Source organism: Anguilla anguilla, chromosome 17, assembly GCF_013347855.1.
Source record: "Anguilla anguilla isolate fAngAng1 chromosome 17, fAngAng1.pri, whole genome shotgun sequence".
Taxonomy (NCBI): domain Eukaryota; kingdom Metazoa; phylum Chordata; class Actinopteri; order Anguilliformes; family Anguillidae; genus Anguilla; species Anguilla anguilla.
Window position 1 is genome coordinate 11578092 of NC_049217.1, and position 11672 is coordinate 11589763.

Below are 11672 nucleotides of genomic sequence, written 5' to 3' on the forward strand. Positions count from 1 at the left end.
GTTTTTGGCCGGAAAATGATCAAATTTAAGCCTTCCAGACATTCTTATTGGGAAGAAATTATAAATAAGTAAATGAATAAACAAATATAGACTAGAGCCTAAATAGTGGCTCTTACAAACAACAAATGATGCAAGGTCATGACATGGCTTTTTTACATTCATCCTGTTGTGCAAGGCATGTGTATTTTGTCTGCAGTACTTTGGGAAAAGTCGGAGACCACTTTTTCATTTATTCAATTTCCAGTCAGTCAGACATTCAGTGCAAATTCTTTTTCCAGTGTCAGACAGTTTAACAGAAAAACGCAGAAAAGCCTCCACCACTGCATATAATATCAAATCTATCATTAATTGTCCTCTCTTTTTTTGTGCACTCATACTGCCACTTTAAGACATCTATCCTCCCAATCAAGAAATAAGTTACAGCCGGGTTCTCCCAGCAAAAGTTGTTATCAAAAATGTCAAATACGTTATATTAGAAGCCTTCAAAAGTGACTCTAACAACAACCCAAACTACCCAAAATATGCAACAACAACAAAATTGTTAAAAAAAGATGCAGTAGTGTCTAGTGGTAGAATAAAGAGTTGAATAAAGACAATTGAACACCTAAATAACGATCAAATTTTCCAAATGTCTCCCAGATGAGCTTCCAGGATGAGGATGAAGACGAAGAGGCGGTCTTCCTGTCACATGACCTGAGCAGCCCAAGCGAGTGCCACAGCAGCAGTGGGGGTGGTGGGGGCGGAGACGCCAGCTCCCTCACCTACTCCTCCAGCTCGGAGCACATCCCTCCACCCCCTCAGTCCCCACCTCCTCCCCCGCCCTTCATGTTCAATGACCCACCCCTTCCCCTTAGCATCACCCCTCCTGAGCCCAAGCACGCTCCCAGAATACAGATGCCATACCAGCGCCGCCACCCCCACCCGGTCCCTCCCCCTCCTCCGCCACGCCGCTCTTCCGTACCCCACCGCCAGTCCCTGCACAAGGTCCTGCCCACAAAGGAGGAGCTGTTGAGCCACCACCCCCACCCCCACCCCCACCAGTCTCTCCCATCCCTTCCTGTGACCCCGGCCACGCACAGCCACACCCAGCAGGCTCATCCAGGCCACCGAGCCCACCAGTCCCTCCCGGCACGGCCCTCTCCAGAGCCTGCCTCGCCTGGACGGCCTCTCCAGGAGCTTCACCCCCATGGGGGTCGTCAGCGGCAGCCATCTCCTGAACCCTCGCAGCCTCAGCCGCACTCTCACCAAGCTCAAAAGACTCAAGAAATGTATCAAATTGAACAAGCTCAACAAATTTACCAAGCTCAACAAGCTCAACAAATTTACCAAGCTCAACAAGCTCAACAAATGTACCAAGCTCAACAAATGTACCAAGCTCAACAAACTCAACAAATGTACCAAGCTCAACAAACTCAACAAATGTACCAAGCTCATCAAATTCAACAAGCTCAAGAAGCTCAACAGAGTCAACAAACTCAACAGGTTCATCAACGTCACCTGTCTTCTGAGCCCATTCGGCAAAGCCTGCTCCAGCAAATGCACCAAGCCCACCAAGCTCAAAAAACTCAACAAATGCACCAAGCTCAAAAAACTCAACATATACACCAAGCTCAACAAACTCAATCTCAGCAGATTCAACCAATTCGTCCAACTCCTCAGACTCACCAACGTCATTCATCCCCTGAACCAACTTGCCAACATCACCCATCTCCTGAGCCTACTCGGCAAGACCACCCACTCCAGCAAATACAGCAAGCTCAAAAAACTCAACAAATACACCAAGCCCAACAAACTCAACCGATTCATCAAACTCCTCAGACTCACCAACGTCATTCATCCCCTGAACCAACTCGCCAACATCACCCATCTCCTGAGCCTACTCGGCAAGACCACCCACTACAGCAAATACACCAAGCTCAAAAAACTCAACAAATACACCAAGCCCAACAAACTCAACCGATTCATCAAACTCCTCAGACTCACCAACGTCATTCATCCCCTGAACCAACTCGCCAACAGCACCCATCTCCTGAGCCTACTCGGCAAGACCACCCACTACAGCAAGTACACCAAGCTCAAAAAACTCAACAAATACACCAAGCCCAACAAACTCAATCTCAGCAAATTCAACCGATTCAACCAACTCCTCAGACTCACCAACGTCATTCATCCCCTGAACCAACTCGCCAACATCACCCATCTCCTGAGCCTACTCGACAAGACCACCCACTACAGCAAATACACCAAGCTCAAAAAACTCAAGCTCAGCAAATTCAACCAATTCAACCAACTCCTCAGACTCACAAACGTCATTCATCCCCTGAACCAACTCGCCAACATCACCCATCTCCTGAGCCCACTCAGCAAGGCCACCCACTCCAGCAAATTCACCAATCCTATCAAAAGCAACAAGCTCACCATTCTGAGCAAACTAAACCGACAGATCTGGCTCATCAAATTCATCAACAACATCCATCCCCTGAGGCCACTTGTAAAAGCCATTCAATTCAGCAGATGCACCAAGCCCAAAAATCTCACCAAGCTCTCCAAGCTCAACTTAAGCAGCAAGCGCAACAAATACACCAAGCCCTTCAGGCCCGCCAGGTTGTTCAAAATCAACCAATTCAACCAGCTCAACAAATGCACCAGACGGTTGACCAGAGTATTCAGACCCACCAAACTCACAAACGGCACCAATCTCTTAAGCCCACTCAACAAAGCCATCCACTCCAGCAAATGCAGAAAACTCGCCAAGCTCAGCAAGCGCACCAGACTCCTGAGAGTCTCCAAATTGAGCCCCTGCAGTCCGCATTCTCTTCATGCCAGGCCCGCCCTTCTGACCAGTTGTCCGATTCGTCCAATCCCCCACCACCTCCGCCCCTCCCACCCCCATGTGAGCCGCCCCCCTTGCCCGGCCCTAACCACACGGACTCGAACCACATGAATGTTAAGCGTTTGCGCTGGGAGCAGGTGGAGAACTCCGAGGGCACCATCTGGGGACAGGTAAGTCTTCCAGAGCACACCTGCAACACTGCCAGGGCCATTTAAAGTCATTCAGTTTTTATTTCAAGGTTCAGATTGACTCCCCTGGCCAGTCTGAACCCTGATAAAGATCTGTGCGAGATTTTTTTTTATGTTGACACTCTGCTTCTGCTATTATTTTAATGAAGATCATTTTTCTGTTCATCTAATTCAAGAACCTTGCCCTCTTTCCATAAACTTAATTTGTGAAGGATGTTGTGCTTTCTTGTTTGATGGACTACCGTTGAAGAAACAGTGTGACTAAAGCAATGGCCGTGCTGATGCAGAATTCTGCATTTTTTACACAGAAAAAAGCTCTGAAAGGCAGGAAACAAATACATTGCTTTCAATAAACGCTGATAGCCCAATGTCTTTTTTTGAAATTACAGAAGGCGATGATCCATACTTGAACATGAAGAAGCACTCATCTTTTATAACATTAATACATCTTGTAAATTTTGCCATCACCTCAGGAAATATCCCTGATAATTGGAGAACAGCTCTGATTCCTAGTCCCATTTTCAAGGCAGGTGCTGCTAACCTGGGAGCAAATAGACCAATAGCCATTCTCCCAACATTCTCCTTGAAAACATAGTAGCACAACAATTAATAATTAATAAGAAAATCATTTTTTGTATCCAAATCAGTTTCAGACCCAGGCATTCAACAGAACTAGCCAATTGCTATTTACTAGAAAATATAAAGTTTTACTGAGGAAGACAAAGGTTGTAGTTGGTGCCCTTTTTTTTGATATTAAGAAAGTTCTGGTCCCTGGCATCAGCCTCCACCATAAAACCTCTAATATCTCTTTATAATCAAGCTGTCAAAGTCCTGGTTGAGAAACCACTGATGCATCATCAGCACAATATTTGAAAGCAACATAATCTTCTCAGCGTTGACAATTTTATAAATTTCTCTTATGTAAAGCTTATGTTTAAATGTTTAAACAACGTAGTACCACCCCTGTTTGATACATTTATAGCTAGGCTTCAATATACTGGCACTGACGCACTTGATAATTCAAACAGAATCTGCCGTATTAGACATTGCAGGACTTCTTTTGCTCAAACTGCTGTTTCAGTTAAAGGCACAGTGCTCTGAAACACTTTGCCTGGCTCAGTGAATTAGTGTAAAACACAGATTTTAAATTGTCCTACATTCCAAAGGTGCAGCATTCCATGGGCTAGCATGACCACTGTAATGAAATGATAAAATTCACTAGAGATTTCATAAGGATCAAGGGAATGTTGTACTACCATCAGAGCATTGGGTTGGGAGATAGAAGTCCTTTTCTTATTCAAGCGCAGATTGATGACCTTCATTGGGGATGTAATGTTATCATAGAAGATTCTTTAAGCTTGTTGGTAAAGTATCTCTTGTTTGCTGTTTTAAGTAGATGGGTGAATTGGTTGTATAGTTTTTTTAATTGCCTGTATTCAGGGGAGCTCTAATGATACCTTCTGTACAGTTAGTTTTTTAATTGAGGACCATTGGGGACCTGATGTAAACCATGCTTTAAATGCTCCCTCAGATGTGTAACTAAAGGGGAGGATCTATGAAAGGCACCATACCACTGCCCCAGGGGTTGGGGTTGACTGCTTCTCTTTGTGTTCGCAGCTTGGTGAGGACTCTGATTATGACAAGCTGAGTGATATGGTGAAGTACCTGGACCTTGAGCTCCACTTTGGAACACAGAAGAGTGCCAGTGAGTAATGGATGAGTGTGTGCACACGTGCTTAAATGTGTCATGCCTTTACATGAACCTGAGTGTGCGCTCTGTCATGTACTCTACCAGAATATGTGTGCTTGTGTGTGTGTGTGTGTATGTACAGTATATGCATGAGCTTGAGCATGTGAGTATTTGGGCATACCTATGTCACTCCGTGGTAAAACTCACCATATGAGAAATCCCCATATGAGAGTAAGAGAGCCCCCTGTTGTTTAATAGGTGTACATGCAGCTTGTACCATATTTACAGTCTGGCAAGTGCTTAAAATAGCTTTTGATTAATGTATCTTGGGACAGGCCTGGACAAATGGTAACAGCAGCATAGCTGGAAGCATCTCTCTGACCTACTTCACAGCTTTTGTGTCACTGTCAGATGTGTGTGCTCACTTCTCACCGCAGAGGCGCAGGAGCTTCAGTTGAATCAAGTTTAATTCCATTGCACTGAGTTGAATTTGTCCCCCAAATTGAATTTGAGGGAAGTGTCCTTGTTGTCTCTCTCTCTCCTTCTTTGTCTCCTTCGCTCACCTTCTTTCTCTAATCCTCCTCCTCTCTGTCCCTCCCTCTCTCTTACCTCTTCCTACATTTCCTTTTTCTTTTTTTATGTCCTCTCTCTCTCACACACTTCACACTTACTCTCCAGTGCCAAATGTCACTCCTGCCATTGTTCACTAGGTGGCTATTCATGCTTGGTCTTTGCAATGACCTGTGTGTGTGTATGTGTTTATGTGCATGTGTGCATGCATATGTGTGTGTGTGCGTGCGTGGTTGTGCCGGAGGTGGGAGAACACGTCCTCACAAGGTGCTTTAATGTGTCAGTCTCTCTTCCAGAAACAGCAGTCCCCCAGTCCGAGACTTTCAAAAAGAAAGACGTGGTCGAGATCCTCTCGCATAAAAAAGCCTACAACACTTGTGAGTATGTCTGCCATTAATAGATTATTGTAAATATTAAATTATTATAAAATGCTGTTCATGCTGACGCATGAGCTGAGGTGGAGAGGGAGGGGATCACTGAAACAATGAAATGGGGGGGGGGGGGGGGGTGTGGAGTGCAAATCAAGTTCGGAGCCCCCAACTCTTTACGCTTAGCACTCTGACACACCTGACCTCTGACCCCGGCAGCCATTTTGATTGCGCACCTGAAGCTGTCCCCCGCGGAGCTGCGGCAGGTGCTGATGAGCATGAGCGCGGACCGGCTGGAACCCGCCCACCTGAAGCAGCTGCTGCTGTACTCGCCCGACGAGGACGAGGTCAAGCAGTACCAGCAGTACGGCGCGGAGCCACACAAGCTGAGCGAGCCCGACCAGTTCGTCCTGCAGGTGGGGCCGCACAGGGACCGCTGCTTGTTCACACAGCAGGCACTTCTGTGTGTGTGTGTTTTGTTTCTGCGTTAATGGTGTGTGTGTGTGTGTGTGTGTTTTGTTTCTACGTTGATGGTGTGTGTGTGTGTGTGTGTGTGTGTTTGCATATCCAGATGCTGTCCGTGCCGGAGTATAAGACTCGTCTGCGTAGCCTGCACTTTAAGACCACTCTCCAGGAGAAGCTGGAGGAGATGAAGGCCGGCTATGAGTGCATCTATAATGCCTCCCTGGAGCTTCAGACAAGCAAGAAACTGGCCAAGATCCTGGAGGTACACAGTCTACAGAGCCTCTCTCTCCCTCCGTCTATAGGGCCTCTGTCTATACGGCCTCTCTCTGCCTCTGTTTATAAGGCCTCTGTCTATAGGGCCTCTCTCTGCTTCTGTCTGTAGGACCGCCCTCTGCCTCTGTCTGTAGGGCCTCAAATCAAAGTGACTCAAACTTATTTCAGTGTCCGTTGACATACCTTTGACACTGGATTTTTCACAGCGAGTTTTATGGCCTCCAGATATTTTATTGTCAAGTTGAAAATGAGTTCTGTTCACAGTACAGGTTTGATAAGCAGAATAACAACAACAAAGTGACGTGGGGCCTGTAAAGATCTATTTTGGGGATGACAAATGTCTAATTTCCCTGTGCGACTCATAAAAGGGAAAGCCAATAGGAAGCTCTATTTAACACCATGAGGAGTTTGATGTTGTAAATAGCCATTTAGTCTCATGACGAGAGTCTGGTTTTATGGGCTTATCTCTCTAGATATTGTATGCAGTGTGTCTAAGTGACTTGTTTGAGAGTGAAGTTTAAATAAGCCCAAAATGGTGGGCTATATTCTATCGGAAAATCACTTATTTGACCAGATGATGTTCTGCTGTGGAGAGCAAAACTATTTAATTTGTTGGAACAATACAGGGATTGACAGCTCATAGTGGCTCCACCCATTCTGAGCTTCATGATGTCACTGTCTTCTAACTGCTCAGAGCTCCTCTTTTCTGCTCCACTTGCCTTGTCCTGGCTGGGTCTCACTTCCACTTAGTTGCTTTTGTTCTCTCCCATTCTCTAGTTTGTTCTGGCCATGGGGAATTATCTGAACAACGGTCAGCCGAAGACCAACAAGACCACAGGCTTCAAAATAAACTTCCTCACCGAGGTTTGTCTGACAGCACTACTACTTTGGAATTATGGGTGCCTGTCGCGGTATTCTGTATTTGGACAGTAATGCCATGCATTGTGTGTCATTAGCCTAGCATTTAGAATGCTAGTGGTTCAATCAGCAGCTGTGGTGACATCGTCACCTTTAGATGAGCAGTTTGTGACCGCAATGGCATTTTCACTCCCCCACAGCTCGGCACCACCAAAACAGTGGACGGGAAGTCCACGTTCCTGCACATCCTTGTCAAATCCCTGAGCCAACATTTCCCTGATGTTCTGGGCTTTGCCAAGGACCTGACAACCGTATCGCTCGCTGCTAAGGGTAAAAGTGCATCTCACACCCTGAACACTGGATCCTGAACCACCCCCACTCCAATCCCATTCCCTGAACGCTACATCCTGAATCCCAAACCCCACATTCAGAATTCTGAACCCCAGACCCTGAAACCTGAACCCTTAACCCTGAGTCAAACACCCTGAACTACATACCCAGAAACAAACACCACACAGCCCCCCTTTCTCCACTGATATTTCAGGTAATATGTAATGGGTCTTTACACCTGTGTCTCCCTGCAGTTAATCAGAAAACCATCACCACAGACCTGAACGATCTCCAGGACACCGTCCGTGACATCAGAGCCGCCTGCCAGACGATGTCAGCCACGCCCGAGGATCGCTTCGCCGCGGTGATGAGTGTATCCTTCTACGCATTCGCTCGCAGGTGCGTGTGCACACACATTGTCTGTCTCATACACAAAGGCATACGTTCAAGAACGCATGTTGCATTCAGCAGTCACACACGTACACACGCATGGTTACACACATACACACAGACACTGTCATTCACACACACACTCGCGTGGGGTTTCCTTGACGACGGCGCGCGTCAGGGCTTCCTGGAGAACACGCACCCGGCCGTGCAGTCGCTGGAGTCGCTGCAGCAGAGGGCCATGGGAGAGTTCTGCAAGGCCGCCTCCTTCTTCGGGGAGGACAGCAGTGCCACCACCACCGAGAGCTTCTTCGGCATCTTCACTGAATTCATCGGCAAGTTTGAGGTGAGCGAGGAAGCACGCGTGTCGACCAAAAAAACACCCAAGTAAGAACAGGCTCTGTTCAGGTGAAAGCATGCAGCCGGTTTCCTCCCTGGAGCACTTGGTGAACTCAAACTCCAGTCCTGGAGGGCTCTGCTAGTTTTCGTGATTTCCTTTTAATCAGCACCCAATTTAGGCCCTGGAAACAAGGTGTGCCGACTCTTTAGTCCAGAGGTGGTACAACAAGGGCCATGTCTGTTTCTGGTTTCCATGCCAACCTTTGGCCTCAACGACTTAATTGGCTCTAACATTTACACCATCTGACATTTTAGCTACGTATTTGATAAGTGAATGACAGCCGACGACTGCTCTTCTGTCCCTGTTTTACCGTGATCTAATCTACGAGTGAACCAGTGTTGGTGCTTACAGCCAGTTGGCTCATTTAACAAGAGTCATTTGTGGAAACAGAAACCCGCAAACACTTCGGCCCACCAGGACCGGAATTGCCCACACCTGCTTTAGTCATCAGTGACTCATGAAAAACCAGCAGATGCAGTGGACTTCCAGGATTTCAGTTAGAGATCCCCGATGTTGAGGAGCCTTTTTTAAAACGGCATATCAGTACTTTGTTTCATGGACTGTCACACTGGATTTGGATAGACGGAAGTTTGATACCTTCTTTTATTAGAAGTGATAGTACAGTATATTACACTTAAATAGTTATTTTATTTGAGATACATGTTTCCCATGGTAAAACCACACACATTGTGTGAAGATGAGCGTAGCTGCTCTTGAGTCTGGAGAACTGGCACGTTGTCCCCTCCAGGGCAGTGTTCACCTTCCTGCTGCAGCGTCAGTGATCAACTGTATTTTGTTTAGCTGTGTGCAACTCTAAATGCAATGTAATCTGCGATTCTCAGTCCTTGTTCAGACTGTGTGGCCTTGCTGATCAGCTGCAGTGACATGTTTTACCTGCAGAGGGCGCTGAATGAGATCCAGGCCCCAGAGCACCCCAGGAGCCCCAGGAGCCCCAGACTGGCCTCTCCCTCTCCGCTGGCCTGGTGAGGCCACCCAACCATTCCCCTGTACCCCACCGAGGCCTGCGTGCCAAAAGGACCACAACAGCGCTTAGTCACTATGAGGTACAGAAACGACCCAACAGTTCCGCAGCAGGACCTGGAACAACCCAACAGAGCACGATCTGAACCAGAGATCACTCTGAAACTCTGAGACAACAACCCAATCGAGCACAACCCTGTGGGCTGCAATAGGACCCATGTCACCAGTAAACAGAAAACATTCACTATGGAAGCGTTTTTTTTCCAAGAAAATAATCAGTGGGAACAATGGAAATGTCATTATCAAAAACAAAGGAATGCACTTCAATAATTTACTGAATCAATGTTGTCTTCGAAATACTAAAAGGTAATTGCGTTTTATTCAACGTGGAAAGATAAGCCTAATAGAAAGTAATGTACAGTCAGTACCTGTAATCTGGGCAAAATTATTTGGTGCCAGACCTGTAACTGACTAGTTATGAGGTGAATTACCTGCCAGCCCAATTTGGACTGCAAGAACATTTATCTAAAAATATAATCTCACTGTTTTTTGACCTGAAGACGATTTACGGACTCATGACTTTAAAGTTATTATTTATTCGATATAAGGTACCAGTTAGATATTGAGTATTACTTTCTCCTTGTCCTCTATAACCTGAATGTAGATATAATTTCTTAAAGCTGTGTCTTGAACTGTGTCACAAACTGAACGTGTTACATGGGGCTTTGAGGTCATCAGACGGCATCAGATTGGAGGATGGACTAATCGTGAAAAGCTGTGTTGATTGATTGAAATTACTTGGGCTGCTCCTGGAATTATGTTATTGTGACCTATGTGATTTTTTTGGGGGGGAGGGGGTAAGTTGGGGTGGTTGGTTTTCTGGGCAGTGGTTACATTAATCTGGCATGGTGCATAGGTTTTGAGAAAATGATGGATGTGTGTGGGCTGATGACTCAAATTTAGTCAGAGAAGGGTTGATGCAATATGACAACATTACAGTATTACATTTCACATACAGTGTATGAAATAATTACAAAATAATTATGATTACATGCATTGTAAACCACCACAATGAATGTATATGCTTGGCGCTGATTGTAGAAGCTATAGAAATCGTTCTGTTTTAGGTACATGTGCCTAGTCCTAGTAGAAGGCTATCTCTCCTGATGTAAGTTTATACATTTCCTGTGTAAACAGAAGCAGTGTGAATATTTAGCTGAAGTACACTTTTAATAATGATTGTTTAAATATACTGTAAAATTATCATAAGTTGGAAAATATAGTCATTGGCTACTGTTCTTATAAATAATTATTTCTATTAAATTAGAGAAAAAGCTGTGCAAGAGTGGCACAGTTACACAAGTACACAGAAATCCAAGACTGGCACAGTTTATGCAAGTACACATAGAAATCCAAGACTGGCATAGTTTCCCCTCAGATTTTGCATGTGCTTTTGGGATCTGTGACAGGTGGTGAAATGCAGCCCTAATATAGATCATAAACTCATACCCCCACCACCACACCACTAATCAGAGATTACGAACACATGTGTTATGGCCACAGGTACTGTATAAGCAGGAAGTTGCACTTTCAGCCTATGAACTGCTTCCTCTTGCTGACTTGGTGTGATGTACTTTCCCAACATGGCCACACACAGGCGTTGTTCCTCCTGATAACAATGGGTAGAGGGGAGAATAGAGCCATTGGTACCTATGCTCCCACTTTAGCCTCCTGTGTCTACCCATGAGAACATATCCATCAGCTTGCCCATATCCCAACTTAGCCCACAAACTCTTAGTGTAAAATATCTATTCTGATCCAGGATCAGCTGCTAAGAACATACTGCACACTGAAAACTCTGACCGCCTGAAAGCCAGTGACTCAAGAGATCGTTTGTGGATGACTCATCGACCAAAAGCCAGCATTTTAAAAACAGTAGCATCAGTGTGTTAGTGAATTTAAAAGTATTGTTGCCTCTTTTGTTGTCTTATAACCACTGATGAATTATGTAAATGTGTGCATGTGTAAGAATTAGACTTAAAATTATTTTTATTGTTTATGTATTCAGGAGACTATTTAATAATGAAACACTTTATCATGCATATAGTTTATTTTAAGGTGACCGTGTTTGCCAGGCCCAGTACCTCCCCACAGTGAATGTGTTTGTGGTTCATTGTAAAGCTGCTCTGTATTGGTCGGTAGCAATAAATCGGTTTTGTATGGTGAACGCTGTACAGACAATACTGTCAGCGAACGCTACCAGAAATAAATGCGTCTTTGGAGTCAGACACCAATCTTCATCTCCCCTGTTTTGTTTGTGGGATGGAGT

General features: G+C 45.4%; 1 protein-coding gene across 9 annotated transcripts in view; it reads left to right on the forward strand.

The window, feature by feature from the left end:
• Positions 1-11631, forward strand: part of grid2ipa (glutamate receptor, ionotropic, delta 2 (Grid2) interacting protein, a) — a 43518-nt gene extending 31887 nt beyond the window's left edge. For 6 of the 9 annotated variants that reach the window (XM_035397722.1, XM_035397718.1, XM_035397724.1 and 3 more), the window contains 10 exons: positions 640-3003; positions 4639-4726; positions 5566-5658; positions 5869-6065; positions 6221-6376; positions 7165-7251; positions 7446-7575; positions 7830-7948; positions 8144-8308; positions 9263-11631. In XM_035397722.1, the coding sequence (XP_035253613.1) occupies positions 640-3003; positions 4639-4726; positions 5566-5658; positions 5869-6065; positions 6221-6376; positions 7165-7251; positions 7446-7575; positions 7830-7948; positions 8144-8308; positions 9263-9349 (3486 nt within the window). In that variant the 3' untranslated portion in view covers positions 9350-11631. The remainder of the gene's footprint in view (positions 1-639; positions 3004-4638; positions 4727-5565; positions 5659-5868; positions 6066-6220; positions 6377-7164; positions 7252-7445; positions 7576-7829; positions 7949-8143; positions 8309-9262) is intronic. The other 3 variants (XM_035397723.1, XM_035397721.1, XM_035397719.1) reach the window with 3 other exon arrangements.
• Positions 11632-11672: the final 41 nt, after the last annotated feature.